General features: G+C 39.5%; 2 protein-coding genes across 7 annotated transcripts in view; one reads left to right on the plus strand and one right to left on the minus strand.

The window, feature by feature from the left end:
* Positions 1 to 17,969, minus strand: part of DMD (dystrophin) — a 2,416,375-nt gene that overhangs the window by 1,133,683 nt on the left and 1,264,723 nt on the right. The gene's annotated exons all lie outside the window — the stretch shown is intronic.
* On the plus strand, positions 6,387 to 7,322 carry LOC128578545 (40S ribosomal protein S2-like). The gene has a single exon (XM_053581229.1). It carries the CDS (start codon positions 6,402 to 6,404, stop codon positions 7,281 to 7,283), a length of 882 nt encoding a protein of 293 aa, XP_053437204.1. The 5' UTR covers positions 6,387 to 6,401; the 3' UTR covers positions 7,284 to 7,322.

Consider the following 17,969-nt stretch of genomic DNA (forward strand, 5'->3'; position numbering starts at 1 on the left):
GAAAAACTCAAAGTTGGGGCTAAGGTTGCTTCCTATGTCAGGAAAATAAGAATGACAGATATACTGTCTACTTAAACCCAATGGAAGAAGTCTTCATGCTGTCATCATGCAAACAGTATATTAACATTAATTTGGGAGTAATAAAAATGAGTAATTGAGTAAATTGTATATAAAACCAGCACATTGTACCCCATGATTATATTAATATACACAGCTATGAGTTAATAAAAAAAAAATAAAGGAGGTCTACCAATGGTGTGGTAAACACAACTACCTATATTATTCTCTTCCCCTCAACCGTAACTGGAAAAGAGAGTGAATTGTCTCCCTTTTTTCCCAGGTGACAGCATTTACTCACTGAAGGACTGGCTAATGGCTTCAGTTCCGCCTGGCTAACTCCACTAGAAAAGAAAACATAAATAATGCCACAAGCAAAATCCCTATGTAGTCAGAAAAAGGACATTGTATTTTCTCCCTAAAAAAATGTGTCTCAGGTTCCTAAATAAATCTAATTGTAGAATGGTTACTACCCATCATTCTATAATGTGATACTACTTTATAAAATTGTTATTACTTGTGGTAAGGAAAGAGGCGGCAGATGGTGTGATGTCAGATACTGAAGAAAGTGAGCATCTCCTAGAGAATTCCAGCGGAAGGACCCAAAAGCAAAGGCAGATCACTCATACCCAAATCTACAAGTAAATAAATGGACATTCTATAAACAGTGGCCCAATAAATGCCTGTTCTGCACAATAATTTAACCATGTTTATATAAGGTTATAGTGAATAGCCAGTATACATCCCAAACCAAAAAAAATCTAGTTTAAATATCCATCTAATAGCCCAATAAGGCTCCAATTCTGCACACGCATGCACCATTTTATAATAATCCTAAAAAATATGTATATATACACAGGGATAGAAAAAAATCACTCCCAAAGATAGGAACGCACCCCATATTTTATTGCTCTCTGGGCAGAGACACATGTTCCAATCTTTTCTTTTCTCCCTGACTTTTTCCAAAGACAAATGGGCCTGTTCCTTTAAACAATCTGTTTTATAAGAGCTATGGCTTCTTGGAGTTAAGTAAAGCATAACAGCTAATATTTCTAAAATACTTTTAGTAATGACAACAGTAGAATAATGAACAATGAGCCACTTTGTTCAAAGAGATAAGACACATCTTTCTCTGGATGCATAAAGAAGTTAATGCCTGCAACCCAACAGTATTTCTGCAGCAAGCTGATAGCTGCATAGATTATTTACAGCATTTTACTATTTGTGTTATGCCAGGATCCTGTTCAATCAAGCTCCAGTTATCGGACTCTCCTCAGGATAAGCCTAAATTGTCAAAATGCAGAGCTTGCTATCACCGTAGACATTGCTTCTTTTGGATTGTCATATCATGTCCCAACTATATAATCTGGAATCCGCTGTTAACCTACTGCTTATATGTCACACAAATGCTGTGATTTCATCAGCTCGGATCTCTTCTCAGTACTTTGTTTTCCAACCTCCCATCTTTACAGCAAGGCTTACTCTAGGTGACTTAATCACCAATAATCTTTCCTTTATCTGAAACCCAATGCCCCTTTGAGTGGTAATAGCATGTATTATATTGAGTCTCTTATTTTATTATATCTATAGCAATAAATTATTAATCTTGTTAATCTATAGGATTATATATTTTCTTCTGCAAACAATTCTCAGATACCTCAAGGGCAAGAACAATATATGTGATTAACTGATGTATTGGCACAGAAAGGATTTATTGAGCTTTAATTATGGGCCAAATAGTGTACTATGCCCTGAAGGCAGACAGATAGCAAAGAAATAGTCTTGACTTTCAAGGAGATACTATCCCTTTAATTGAATCTAATCATTGCTAGAAGACAGTTAGAAAAGAATGCTCTAGACCAGTCAGTGGTTCTCAAACTTTAATGTGCCCCAAATCACCAGGAGAGATCATTAAAGTACAGAGTACTTGCCCCCAACTCCCATTGTTTTGAATCCAGCAGGACTGAGATGGGGCATGAGGATCTATTTTCTAACAAATTTTCAAATAGTGCTGATGTTGCTGGTCTGGGGAGAGCGATTCAGAAAAGAGAAAGAGAATTGCACAGGAGATAAAAAGACACAATGGGGTGGCACATGGGTGCATGGTGACGGTGACTGCAACATGGTAGTTGGGGATACACAGACTTTAATGGATTTTGGACACCCTGTTAAGGAGTGTGGAGTTTAGAAGTGTGAGTAGCTATCAGAGATTTGCAAATAGGAGAGGGATGTAATCATCCCTGAGCTCTAGTTTTAGAAAGAAAACACTAGGGTGGAGACTATGCCTACAAGAGAGGATTATATCATACTAACAGACCTCAAGAAATGAAATTTATCTGGCTTTTTCAACATTGAAAGTTAGAAACCATGTTTCAGATTTACAGTTTGTCTCAGCTTTCCTCAACTGGCCAATTTTAACAACCTCCTAGGGAAATCACAGCCTCCAGTCAAGCTCGCCTCTCCTTCCCGTAATGGCAAGTGGCTATCTGGTATCTTGCTATCAAATAGCATCAACATTTATATTAATGTATTTCATAGATTTCTCAGGTTATTATGGCTTGAGAAACTCATGTTGTAATTTTACCAATCAGCAATTTGAAGGCCAAATTAGTTAAATAAATTTCCACACAGTGCTTTTGGAAAGTAACTCAGACAGTTAATAGCAAACTCAAGACAAAAGTTTAACTATCTGTTGTATTTTATTACTATAATAATGTATATAAATACATTTAACCATTTAATCTACTACCATATGAATAATTATAAGTTTGTATCTGCACAAACAATAATAACTAATTCACAGCTACAACAGCATCAACTACAAGACATATCAGTTTCCAGAGATGTTAAAAACAATGGATAACCAGAGGGGTGACTGTAGTTAACAATAATTTATTATATATTTCAAATTAGCTAGAAGATTTGAAATGTTTCCAAAACAAATAAATAACAAATGTTTGAGAAGATAGATATTTCAAATACACATTTTATGCATATACAAAAATATCACATGTATCTCATAAAAATGTACAATTATTGTGTATCAATTAAAATGCTCATCTTAGGGCGGCGCCTGTGGCTCAGTGGGTAGGGAGCTGGCCCCATACACCGAGGGTGGCGGGTTCAAACCCGGCCCCGGCCAAACTGCAACCAAAAAATAGCCGGGCGTTGTGGCGGGCGCCTGTAGTCCCAGCTACTCGGGAGGCTGAGGCAAGAGAATCGCCTAAGCCCAGGAGTTGGAGGTTGCTGTGAGCTGTGTGATGCCATGGCACTCTACCAAGGGCCATAAAGTGAGACTCTGTCTCTACAAAAAAAAAAAAATGCTCATCTTAGAAGCAATAACAGTAAATACAAGTTGGATTTTCAGGACCTCTAATTTGTTCATAGGAGGGATGGAAAATTACATGACTTTGATGAATTACTTTCTTCATGCCCTATTTTTAGGCAATAGAGTATCTGGTACTTTAAGACTTAGGACAGTCTTCTAAAGCAGAGGAATTTAGCCATAACACAGAATACTATAAAAGCTAGACTCCTCCGATAGTATTGGCTGTTCTTTATTCTTTTATTCTCGTGTTTATCTTTTCCTTCCTCAATTTCACAAGCAAACCCTGGAAATCCTTAGTAATTTATTCAGTCCAATTTGAATTTCATGACCATAGTGACACCTTTGAGGTTCATTATGAAACTTTGAACTCATTCATGCCGTCTCAGATGCAAATCATGTTATTACAAGGCCATATATTTCAAGGTCTTTTCCTTTACTAAATCCAAATAAGTGATAAAGTATTTTATTAAATTACTACTATCATTTTATCATTGTTTCTAATTATTTTCTTACTTGATTTTTGCTGAGAATGGGGATATTGATTAGAGACTACTTTTTGGTTTTGATTGTGCAAACTTCAATGTCAATATTCTGTCACTAAACTATAACAGAAAGTAATCTAGGCAACACAATATTCTTATTTAGCTAAGAAACAGCTTTAACTTTTAGCCACAACATTTTATCACAGAATAATGACATTATATTTATGTATTTATTATTTTTACCATAATAGACACTGAGGTTATGAAATATGTTAATATTATGAGCATGAGAATTGAAAATGTACTTAATTATTCAGCCTTGGGGACCAAATAATGTATATCAGATTTCTGTGAGTTTTTCGTGTCTCTGAATTATTATTAGACCTTCAAAATTTATCTCTATGTGTCTCGTCTCTCCATCTCCTCTTATCCACTCTATAAAACCCCATCCAAAGGGATCTTTGAATAGATATCTTTACTCACTTTAAGGTTATCTGTTCCTACAAATGACTTCTCTTTGACCTCATTGACTACATTCACTTTATGCCTTTGACCTAACATCTACTCATGTGAGACATTTTAACATTTTCAGGACAAGCCATGCTCTTGCTTACTCAAGTTATCATCTGCACTTTTGATCTTCTCCCTCTATGTTAGCAAACTTCTACTCAGCCTCCCAGATAAGCTCATCTACCATCTTAAGCTCTGTTGGAGAAGAGACTTCTTTGATTCCTTCACAGATTTTATTGTACCTATCTTGTGATATTTTAATAATTTTAATGTAGTTCTCCCTTACTAAAACAAGCTTATACTATAAATGGCATTTAGTTAGTGCACAAACAACAGTGCCTGTACAATGACAACCATTATCATTATGTCCTCACTTTTCATTATCTTTTAACCCACTATAATTTTTTTTTGATGCAAGTGTTCAAGGAAAATATCTTTTGTCAAGGTCAACTATGAGCTCTGTAATGCTAAGTCCAATGGCCTATTTTTTTTGTATTCATCTAACTGAATTTTTGGCATTTGACATTGTTTTTCATTCCTTCTATCATAAAACACTTTCCTCATTTGGATTCAGGGACATTGCACTTGCCTGGATTTCTTTATGTATCATAAATGCTACTTTCTAGTCTTGTTTTAATATTTCTTTTCTTCTTCTACCTTTGAAAGTTGCAGTGAATTCTCAGTTCCTTTTCCTGAACTCTCCTTCTAGGAGATATCATCCAATTTCATGTATTTAGAAACCACCTAAGAGCCTATGACCCTTACATTATTATTTCAGTTCCAGTTTCTTTTTTTTTTGCAGTTTTTGGCCGGAGCCGGGTTTGAACTCACCACCTCCAGTATATGGGGCCAGCGCCCTACTCGTTTGAGCCACAGGTGCCGCCCCAGTTCCAGTTTCTTTGTTGAGCATTTGACTTTACTCAACTCTGTTCCTAGCATCTCTACTTGGATGACTAACAAGCCCCTGAGACAGAACATGATCAAAATTAAACTCTTGTGATTGCCAGGTCTTTAGTCAGTAACATTCTTTTGTTTCTGATGACAATCCTTTTAGGTCCATATTGGAACACCCTTATACAAACCATCCCCCCAATAAACCTCTTGGTTAAATATCTTCACTTAAGCACCTTATTAGGCTTGAATTGAAATACCCTGAGGCAGCCTTTACACTCTGATTTGAGAGTGAATTAAGATAAGCAGTGTAAGCCTGGGAAATTGACCTAAAATTCACACTTCTCCCTTTATGCATTGCTGAACCTCCTGCTGGTTTTAAAGAAAAGCTACTTAATGTCAGTTGGAAGAGGTTGGAAAATGGCAGGAATGACATTTATAAAGAATTTGTTTTATCAAGATCCTCACTTGATCAGATGGTATTTTGCAGCTTGCCACATTTGTGGAGACTGGAGGACCAAGGAGGCTTGTCTTTTTAGGAAGGAATACTGCTAATTTCTTAACTCCCTGGAACCGTAAGACTGGAGTAAGCAATAACCTTTACTTGTATCAAAGGAAACCATTTATTTTATGTCTTTCGACATTTCTATTACTCATATGTCTTGGACTTCCATGCTGAGGGATATCTCCCTTCCCTACGCTTATCCTTCTAACTATTTAGCTTAAGAGTGAGATCAAATGAGAACTATGTGGACCATTTCTCAATGTGGCAGTGCCCTCTGGTAGCCTTTTACCATTTCTCATGCCCTTTTCTTAAGAATTCCCATTCTTGCCTGGCATTGGTGCTGTGATCAATAAAAAGTGTAATGAAGTGAGGCTAAGAAGTATGAGGAAATTTACTCAAGCTATCCATTTATTGATGTGTCCATTAATGTTGTCAAGGAGGAAAATCTTTTTCTCTATCCCTTTAGATTCACTAATTTGGGGCCTGCAAACTAAGCTGACAAAAGGCAGATTAGCAACAAAAAAGACAATGTTTATTCACAAAAGTATGAAGGAGCTCACAGAAAATGTAGCTCAAAGAAGTTGTTAGCATTTGAAACTTATCTACCCTTTTCTGACGAAAACACCAAATGGCGGATGACGCCGGTGCAGCGGGAGGGCCTGGAGGCCCCGGGGGCCCTGGAATGGGAGGCCGTGGTGGTTTCCGTGGAGGCTTCGGCAGCGGCATCCGTGGCCAGGGTCGCGGCCGGGGTCGGGGCTGGGGCCGAGGCCGCGGAGCTCGCGGAGGCAAGGCCGAGGACAAAGAGTGGATGCCCGTCACCAAGCTGGGCCGCCTGGTCAAGTACATGAAGATCAAATCCCTGGAGGAGATATATCTTTTCTCTCTGCCCATTAAGGAATCTGAGATCATTGATTTTTTCTTGGGGGCATCTCTCAAGGATGAAGTTTTGAAGATTATGCCAGTGCAAAAACAGACCCGCGCTGGTCAGCGGACCAGGTTCAAGGCGTTTGTTGCTATTGGGGACTACAATGGTCATGTTGGTCTGGGTGTTAAGTGTTCCAAGGAAGTAGCCACTGCCATCCGAGGTGCCATCATCCTGGCCAAGCTCTCTATTGTCCCAGTGCGGAGAGGCTACTGGGGGAATAAGATTGGCAAGCCTCACACTGTTCCTTGCAAGGTGACAGGCCGCTGTGGCTCTGTGCTGGTACGTCTCATCCCTGCTCCTAGAGGAACTGGCATTGTCTCAGCGCCTGTGCCTAAGAAGCTGCTAATGATGGCTGGGATTGATGACTGCTACACTTCGGCCAGGGGCTGCACTGCCACCCTGGGCAACTTTGCCAAGGCCACTTTTGATGCCATTTCCAAGACCTACAGCTATCTCACTCCTGATCTCTGGAAAGAGACAGTGTTCACCAAGTCTCCTTACCAAGAATTCACTGACCATCTTGTCAAGACCCACACCAGAGTCTCTGTGCAGAGGACCCAGGCTCCAGCTGTGGCTACAACATAGGGTTTTTATGCAATAATAAAGTGAATTGAGTCTGTGAAAAAAAAAAAAAGAAACTTATCTACCATCAGAACAGGGCAGGGTGTAAGGATTTTAAGCACAAAAGTGGTGGGTAATGACTAAGAAATATCTAGGGGAAGATAATGGAAGGTAAGGTTTGTTTTAGTAAGATCTATTTACACAATTCTTCTCAGAGATAACTTCTCATCACTGTTGACAGGAGTCACTCTCCCCTCCACCCCTACACCCATCCTACAGGAAGCCTCCCTTAAAGGATTTATAACAGTTGAATTCCTTTGGAAGGATCAGATCTACTTTTAGATAGATAAGGGGTGTGTAGAGAAAGCTTCTTCTTGTATCTGTTGATTCTCAAATGTCTTTAGCTCAAAATAATCCCTGCAATGAATTCATTTATTCAATACCTATTTATCAAGCACACGATATATACCAGGTACTGGAGATATAAGAACACAAAATTAAGTCCTCGTTCTCATAGAACTTAAACTCCAGTAGAGGGCCTGACAATCAATAAGTGATATTTATTTATTACATGCACACAATATGATTTCAGATAGTGATACGTACTGGAAATAAAGGTGGTTAAGGAGATAGAAAATGACATTGAAGGTGAGCTTGTTTAGATTGAATGGATAGGCATGGCTTCTCTAGGAGGCAATATCTGAGCAGAGACAAGTTATTTAGAGCAGTGAGATTTGAGGATATTTGAGAGGAATTTATTCCAGGCAGAGGAAACAAGAACAAGGGCATGGAGATTGGAAGAGACTTTACTTAGTCAAGAAATATCAAGGATTCTAATGCAAGGGGGTGCTGGGGAAGGAAGTAAGTGGGAGAGTGAGTCAGAAAGGGCAACATGACACAAGATCTCACAGGTCAAGATAGAGAATTTAACTTTCTCTTTCATTTTGATGGACATCTTTGGGGGATTTAGGGCTGGGGAGTGAAGGGATCTGATCTATTTTCCTCAAAGAGATCATTCTTTGTTGCAAAGTAGAGATTAGACTGAAATGGGAAAAATAGTTATGCATAAAGATAACATTGGAAGCCAAGCCACATCAGAAGTAGTTCATACTAGGCTGGGGCGTGGTCAATTACAGAGCTTGGATTTAGGATACATTTTGAAGGCAAAGCTGACAGTGATACAGAATCCCCCCCATTCAGGACTGAATAGGGATTCTCCCTTTCTCTAGGCCTGGGTGAGCTCAGAAATTAGAAACCCATTTCCAGGCACAAACAAGCTGCCCTTTCCAGGCCACACCCTCTGGGCTCTAGCAAGGTCAAGAACAAAGCAGCCTAAAACATTTTGGGTAGTTCCTCCTTGAGCAGGGAGCACACACCCTGATCCCTTCCCTGAGATAACCTTGCCCTAGCGGAGGAGGGACTGCATTTCATTCATTTGTTAATGCACTCATTAACTTTGAAAAGATGATTTTTCCACCTACCAAGTCCTGGCCAAAATGTGATATATACCCCTAGACCAGTGGTTCTCAACCTTCCTAATGCTGCAATGTATTTTCATTGTTAAAAAGGGGTCGTGACCCACAGGTTGAGAACTGCTGCCCTAGACAAAGGGCCCATGTGAGAGATTTCCGATGGGTCCTCCCCTTTGCTAGAGGCTCTGGTGACTTTTTACTGCTTCTGAATTCTTTTCTGTCAAATAAAATCCTATCTTATCACTGATCTGTGGTCTGTAGGTTCATTCTTCCAATTCCTGAGACCAAGAACCTACTGAGGAAGAAATTCTGGTATCCACAGGATTTACTATAATGGATTAGATGGGCAATATGAGGATAACTGTGAATGATTCCTAAGTCCTTTGTTGGGAAAAATAGAGAAAAGTAGAGAGGGAACAAGATGGGGTATGAGGAGAGTGAAATGAGAGGTGGGGCAGAACAGAATCTCAGAAGGTATGGAAGGCCCAAGCCAGATGTATTCATCAATGCTCATGTTTGCCTTGAAAGCCCTGGCAGTAGGAACCACCTAGTTATCTCAGAAGCTTTATCTTTTGATTGAATCCTGAGATCTGAGATATAGGCAAGCAAGAAGACTGTAAAGGCATTTTCTTCTTCACCCCAAACTCATTTAAGGATTTATAGTTGTAAAATAGTCTGACTGGGGATTGTCTATGGTAGTCTCAATCCTAAACTATCAGTTTGCTGCTACTTTCTAGCCTGTGCCTCTTGTATTTTCGAAGGTTTTCACTAATATTACACAGAGGGACAAAACCATATTCTCTTATTAGCCCATGAGGGGTGAACATGGGACAAAATTTACATGACAGATTTTACTGTTTTACTTTATTAATCCCTAATTTTGATGTTGACAATATGTTTTACAGATTTCTCCAAAACCCTGTGTTTCTGGGGTTTTTTTTTTTGGCCGGGGCTAGGTTTGAACCGGCCACCTCTGGCATATGGGACCGGAGCCCTACTCCTTGAGCCACAGGCGCCGCCCATCTGGTTTTTTAATTACACAAAAAGAACAAATATCCTGAGTTGTCAGTCTATGTGCCTCTAAAGGTGTGGTTCCCAAAGTGTGATTCCTTAACCAGAAACATCAACATGATCTGGGAACTTGTTAGAAAAGTAAATTCTCAGGTCTTATCCCACAGGTATCTTTTATCAGAAACTCTAGAGGTGGGGTTCAGCAATCAGCATTTTAAGAAGCCCTCTGAGTAACTTGATACAGAATCAAATGTGAAAAACACCACCCTGAAGTGTTAAAATCCAAAGAGATTAGACCAAAAAGTAACAAGTTCTATGATTCTGGAGCATTGAGGATTGTCAAGCAGTCCTGAGAGTTGATACTACCCAATTTGCATGACATAGTATAGTGATATACATTGAACTATATCAAATCCACAGTGCAGCCTTTCTGATAACTAAAGCTCCTAATATTGTTTTTGGAAATCCTGGTCCTAAAACCAAGATCAAGCAAATATAGAGTGGATTTCTTTGAGTCAAGGTCCCATCGCTTAGTATCTCTTGATATGAACAGAATGCCCATGTTCTACAAGGATCTCCCTTGTTCTCTGTTCCTTAATCTTCTGACACCACGTCCTTCCCATGTGCCTTGTCCACACCGATATGGGCTTCTTTGTCTTTCACATATATGCACAAAGCCATGTACCAGGCACTGGACATATATAGCTAAGAAGGTCCTTTCCGTTTGGAAGCTTAGTCCTGTCCTAATCACATCTAAGTTGTGTTTATCTTTGGTTCTTTATGCAAACACTTCCTTCTTTCTGAATTACCCTCCCTTTCTGACTATTTTGAGACTGATTCCACAACACACCCTGGCCAACACACCCTGGGATCACCCCTTTTAGTGCACAGTTTTACAATTACTTGATTATACAGATCACTCTCTGCCACAACTAGGAACTTATTGAAGGCAAGGGATGTGTCTTTCATCACAGTTCCTACCTCCAGTAGATAGTTGATTAATTTCAGATGAACAGATGGGAACCAGAAATTATATATATATATTTTTTTTTGTAGAGACAGAGTCTCACTGTACCGCCCTCGGGTAGAGTGCCGTGACGTCACACGGCTCACAGCAACCTCTTAACTCCTGGGCTTACGCGATTCTCTTGCCTCAGCCTCCCGAGCAGCTGGGACTACAGGCGCCCGCCACAACGCCCGGCCATTCCTTGGTTGCAGTTTGGCCGGGGCTGGGTTTGAACCCGCCACCCTCGGCACATGGGGCTGGCGCCCCACTCACTGAGCCACAGGCGCCGCCCCAGAAATTATATTTTAAGGAAAAAAAAGTTTATGTTTGAATAAATGGGTCCTTTGAATCCCAACACATTTGTGAGCATGCAGACAAAAGGAAATCATTTTAAATGAATTTGCCTAGGGTTTTGTGACTTCTACCACTCTTGATTTTACTTGAAATCAAGTCCTTAGGCTCCTTTCTTCTATTTAACCTTATCAAACTCATACAAATTCAATTGGTGATGTTTACAATTGCCAGGATTACTTGGACTTGTACACCGATCCTCCAAGGTGGTTAATGAGCCTCCTTGGCTGATTAACAACCACCTACAAGATTGATGGACATACAATGTATTTTAATAGCAACCTAACCCTTCCTTACCTGATTTATAGATCTATCACAATTATAGACCAAACTAACTTTCTGAAATTCAGGCTTCTCAAGTCCAAATTGCAGTCTGATTGTGGCACAATTAATATTGGAGTCTAAGGCCGATAATACAAACATATTTAGCAAAACAGAGGATAAGCCTGGAAGTAAAAGTGTTGCTTAGAAGTTAATGATTCGTAGAGAAAAATGTGTGTCTTGGGCAGTCTCTTCTCTTTGTCAAGAGTAGATACAAAACATTTGTTCCATCTCTAATTGCAATAGTATCCATGGTAGTGTGTGTGATAATAATAAATAGTATCCATGGTAGTTATGTGTAATAATAAATAATAACTTGAGATAGGGAGAAAAAGAATGAATAAGCCAAGGAAGTGTGGCGGGCAGTTACAAAGAAGCATTTTATCTGCCGGGTCTTAATCAGGACAGACTTGAATATTCACATTTATAGCATGAAAACTGAAAGGGAGAACTGAAATTTAAAAGGCCCTTCATCTTGGACAGACTCTGTGGGGTGTGCTCTCCCTACAGCTGGAGGGCCCCTTCCCTCTTCTGATGTCTCCACCTGCAGGTGGTGGCGCCGGCCCCTGACCTCCTGAAATAAGCCTCTCGCTCTTCTACCTTATCCCCACTGCCTGTGGATGGCCAACAGGAAGTTAGGGGATGACAAAAGGTCTCTCAGTGAAAGATCAGATTAATCAGCTAAATAAGGTTTGCTCCGTGAGCCTGAGCCTTCCTTTTCCAAATAAGGTTTTTAAAAATGTGCTGGCATAGCTCTTCAATATTCAAAATGCAGAAGTATGTCTGTGGAGAGAAGAGAGGGCTTTGGAAAGAGTCAAAAGGAAAAATGCGCCTGTGGCTCAAAGGAGTGGGGCGCCAGCCCCATATGCCGAGGTGGCGGGTTCAAACCCAGCCATGGCCAAAAACTGCAAAAAAAAAAAAGAAAAAGAAATATGTGTATATGTGTGTGTGTGTGTGTGTGTGTGTATAGTCAATGTTTGTCAAAGGAAAAGGAAACAGGAGGCAAGACGTGTTGAAACCTTGGGAGGGCATAGACAACGGTGGCATATTTGAGTTGGACAATGAATGAGTGGCTTGAGGCTTAGAATTTCTCAAACCTACTTGATTTTTGTCCAACTACTCTAAAGGAAGGAATACATGTGGATATAAAAAGTTGAGAGACAAGAAGGTGATTTCATGGTAAACTAGAAGACAAAGGCCCCGTGTTTTGTAATTGCTCCGTGACCCAAATCTTGAGGCCCTTCCTTGGTAAGTCAGGATGATTTAAACTATCTCCTAAGGAGCTTTCTTGTTTTTTTTTTTTTTTTTTTTTCTATTTTTCTTTAACTTATAGGTCTAGCCTCAGAAGAAGGCTTTCTAAAATTCTGACTAGTTCAAGTCATTAGCCTGTATAAAAGAGTACAAGGTTTTTTGGTAGCTTACCTAAAGCACTGGTTTGCAAAACAAAACCAAGATCAGAAGCATGAGCATCACCTGAGAACTTCCTAGAAATGCAAATTCTGGACCCACCCCAAACCTAATGGACCAGCAACTTTGAAGGCATAGCCCAGCAATCTGTAGTCTAAACCTTACCCTCCACCCATCTACCTGTGATTCTGATGTGAGAACCGCTAGCCTAGAAGTGCTTCTAAGTATGACTACTAGTCAGCTGGGGAATGAGTTTTTTAAAAAATACATTTGCAGAATTCAGGTCTTCACCCACAGACCCTGATTCAATAGGTTTGGGATAAAGGTAAGGAGTCTGCAGGTTCACAGCCACCCAGCTGAATCTGAAAAATGTTCTATGGATTGCATGTAGGGACATGCTGGCCACAGGCTAGGCAGTGTCTGAACCACTAAGCCTGACACGTAAGGGCCCAAACTTGTCATTTCCCCCTTCTCTATGCCTCTTTCCTTCTATCCTCTTTTTTTTCTTGAAACATACCATACACTTTCAGACTTTTCTGCCATCGTGGGGGCTCTTCTCTGCCTGATTCACAACCAAGAATTTTCCTTGCCTATTAAATTTGTACCCCTCTTCATATCTCATAAAATGTTTTCCACAACTCCTCCAGGCACAGTACATTCTTTAATTCTCTCTCTCTCTCCTCCTCCCTCTCTGGACACATTGTTCATAGTAATCTATCTGAATTAGTAAATTCTTGGGAAAGGTCTAGGCTTATTCACCTGTTCCTTTAGTGATTATTTATCTGTCATCCATTTTTTTTTTTTCTCAAGGGACTGGCTTATGCTCTGGGAATATAATGGCAAACAAAATGAATACAGTTACTGCACAAGTGAAGCTTAAAGTCTAGATTCAAATAATAACTGCACTATTTATGAACTTATGATCTGAGGTGAGATGCTTTACTGAATCTGTTAGAGTTTCAGTGTAATTGGCTATAAATTAATGATGCTAATTCCAATCTTACAGAGCTGTAGCAAAAATTAAATAGTGACAGTAAGAAGATAGGACAGATGCTATGGTTACTTAGTAGGCCTGCAATAAATGGTAGCTAGTGCCATCTTATTTACCTCACTCCACTATAATTGTTTCAAGTATCTACCCTCTCTTGGGTGGCGCCTGTGGCTCAAAGGGGTAGGGCGCTGGTCCCATATGCCGGAGGTGGTGGGTTCAAACTCAGCCCCGGCCAAAAACTGCAAAAAAAAAAAAAAAAAAAAAGAAAAAAAGTATCTACCCTCTCCTCCTGTCTGTGAAGTTCCTTGAGATCATATTATTCCTCTTTGAATTCTCAGTCATTACCACAGTACCTGCAACATAACTGACACATTATAATTCCTCTCTAAATGTTTCTGAATAAACTGAACTTTGGCAGGCAAATTACATTCCCTAATGTGAACCATTTTGCTTTTATCTAGAAAAATAAGGCAAAATTACACCGATGGACTTCAACGGTGGGGTTTTTTTTTTTTTTACTGTCGCTATTTAAGGAATCCACTCCTAATAACTCTTCTTTTCACATTAACAGTACAAGATAAATTAGAACAATTTCATGTAAGTAAATGTCCTGTCACTAAGTTTAACCAGATTTTCACCTCTTCCTTTATTTTTTAAAAGGCAAAAAGAAAAAAAGGGCATCCACATTTAAAAATCTACTTTTCAAAAGCAGTAAAATAAAGCAGTGAAGACACTTTGACCTTGAGTAAGAGTACAGTTGCCCGCCCTTACGTGGGATATGACTAGTCTCATGTTGTTTCCAGTAGAATGTACATTCATCTGGTGCACACCATAGAATATAGGAAGGGGGGAACAAAAACTTAGGTGAATTTTTGTGAGCATATACATATTTTAAAAATCAAAATTGATGCTAATGGGAAAAAAACTATCTAGTTATGTGACGATCCTTTACTCCAGTGGTTCTTTGAGCTTGCATCAGAATCACCTAGAAGGTTTGGTCATAGATTTCTGTGCTCCACTCTCAAGGAGTTTTTGGTTCAGGTCTCCAATGGGTCCCCAATAGTTTTATTTCTAACAGTTCCCAGAGGATGCTGATCTGGGAACCAGTCAGTGAGGACCACTGCTTTACTGTATGGGGGAAAATGTCTGAATATGCCAGGAAGAAGGGTTGTCTGATTCTGAAGAAAGAGAAACACAAAGGTTAAACAAATAAATTATCAGGTAACTGAAGTCCTTCGAGTAAAATTAATCACATCTCCCAAATACACCTATGATCTTTTGTTTCAAAGGCCAGCCTACATTTATTTCTTTATCTTACGTGGTTGAGTTGGCTGGGCGCAGTGCCTCACACGTGTGATTGTAGGCTGAGGTAGGTGAATCACCTGAGCTCAGGAGTTTGAGATCAGCCTGAGCAAAAGTTAGACCCCTTCTCTATTTAAAATAGAAAAACTAGCTGAGCATCATGGCAAGTGCCTATAGTCCCAGCTACTTGGGAGCCTGAGGTAAGAGGATCGCCTGAGCGCAGGAGTTTGAGGTTGCTGTGAGCTATGATGCCATGACACTCTACCCAGGGCAACAGAGTGAGACTCTGTCTCAAAAGAATAAATGAATAAATATCTTACATGGTGGTTTGTATGAATTTACTTTCTTATGATACAGTGAGCCCCTTAAAAGACAGTGTGGTTTATTCATCTTTATGTCTGTCATGGCTTGGACACAGTTAATGCTAAATAAACATTTGCTGCACTAAAGGAAATATATCAGAAATAGATTGTACGCCTTGATTTTTTTTTTGTTTGTTTGTTTTGTTTTGCAGTTTTTGGCCAGGGCCGGGCTTGAACCCACCACCTCCAGTACATGGGGCCGGTGCCCCACTCCTTTGAGCTACAGGCGCCACCCTGTACACCTTGATTTTGATTGGAAAAGTTATATGATATAATCATATGGTAAGGTACAATATTTGACTTCAATGTATAAATTCTTGATTTTGTTTATCTTCAACAATTCACACGCTTAAAGAACAGGACATCTAATTGTAAGAAAGTACTTTATAATGTTCAGAGACACTTAAAGAATTAGACTACTATACAGATACCGTATACTAAATCTGTTCAATTCAGTAAAGCTTTTTATTAAGCTCCCACCACATGCCTGATAGTAGAGTGAATTCTGGAAATGCCTAACGTAATAATACTAGCAACATCATTTTATTGAGTGGTTAGAATGCCACAGGCACTATGCAAAGTGCTTACTATTAATTACACTTATTCATTCATCACAACAACACCTCAATAAAGTTGGCACTATTAGCATTTCCAATTTAAAGAAGAAGAAACCAAAGCTTTAAAATTTTAATTTATTCAGAACCACAAAGCTAAGAAATGGCAGAACCTTGATTTATACTAAGATTGCCTGATGGTAGTTTGCTCTCAACAGCTCTGTTGTATTGACTCAGTATAAAGAAAGGCTCAGCCTTCCAGACAGTCACACACAAAAGAAATCCAATCACTTTCTACTACTGAAACTTGACTGCAACTATGGCTTAGTTTCCATAGGTCAAAAATCGTAATATATATACCCCAAAGTGTGGCTCATTTTTGGACACATATCAAGGAAATGATACATTTTCATTTATCAATTCAAATTTCTCCTGAGGGTTTGTTGTGTACAAATACTCCTTGTGGTTGTATGGATTTGGTGGTGAGTAAGCAAAGCATGCCCACTGTCTCGTGGGCAGACAGATAATAATCAAATCCTCACACAAGTAACATATAATTCCAAACTGAATTAAGGATGATAGGAGAAAAATAAAGGGTACCAAGTAAACATATAGCAAGAGGGGGTGACTAGGGAAATATCCCTGAGATATTGACAAGCAAGTGAGATCTGTAAGATAAGCAAGAAAAGGTGAGCATGTATATGAGCAGGTGGAGTAGAGAGAGAGAGAGAGCAGATTCCCTGATAGAGAGAACAGTATGTGCAAAGACCAAAGAGACTACAGCCTTGTAGCTAGAAGGATCTAAAACTAAACTGTGTCTTTAGAGCACAGAGAATGAGAATACAAGAGGGATAGTGAAAGATAACGCTGCAAACATAGCAAAGAATAGACCATGCCAGGCCTTGCAGCTCACGTTAAGACCAAGATGAATGAGAATCCTTTGAAGGAGAAAAGTGACGAGGCTAGATTTACATTTATTAAACATCAGTCTGGCTGTAGGTAGAACAATCTGTTGGGTAGAAACAGAATCTTTTCAGGAGGTTGGACTGATCATCCCCATAAGAACTGATGGAAATGTGCACTAGAAACTAATGGGAATAAAAGAAAGCTGTAAAAATATCAAGACGTTTGAATCAGTAGGATTGGGTGACAGATTTGATACGGTGGTTGACGGACTGTTAGGAGTAGTCGAGGATACAACCCAAACTTTTGCCCTGCTCAGCTGAATGGTGCCATTCATTGGGATGAAGTCACCTGGATGTGTATCAGATTTGAAGGACAAGATCAAACATTTAATTTGGTGTTTATTAGATTTAAGTTGACTTTGACACATTCAAGTGGCAATGTCAATTAGGGAGATAGACATGTAAGACCAGCATTCAGTGTAGAGCTCAGGGCCAGAGATACATAAATATTCACATCTTTGCAGGAAGCTAGTAATTTAAAACAAGAATATAAATGAGATCACCTAGGGATAAAAGAAAGAGTGAAAAAATTGAAGGGAGATATTATTCTTCCTTCTCTTTCTTTGGACCACTGTCTAGCAAATCAGAATCATATCCCCTTTAATTTTAAATTGGAAAACCAATCTAACCCCTTATGGTATAGAATAGATAAAGAGAGCTGAAGCCCTAAGTTTGGTCCATTTGCTAGATCTCAAAATTAGAGCCAGGAAAAATCAGGTCTTCTGAACTGTAATTTAATTCTCCAATGTCATCAGTGTTTCTCAAAGTGTGGTCCTGAGACCAACAGCATCAGCATCACCAATGCACATGTTAAAAATGCAAATATTCAGGCCCCATCCCAAATGTATAGAATCAGAGGCTCTGTGGTCGGGGCTCAGCCCTCTCAGTTGACTTTGGTGCCATGTTCAGGTCTGAGAGCTCCTCCTATTTTGTATAATCCCTTGTTTGAGTGGCAGTCAGCAAACTGG

The sequence above is a fragment of the Nycticebus coucang genome, chromosome X (genome assembly GCF_027406575.1).
Source record: "Nycticebus coucang isolate mNycCou1 chromosome X, mNycCou1.pri, whole genome shotgun sequence".
In the NCBI taxonomy this organism is placed as follows: domain Eukaryota; kingdom Metazoa; phylum Chordata; class Mammalia; order Primates; family Lorisidae; genus Nycticebus; species Nycticebus coucang.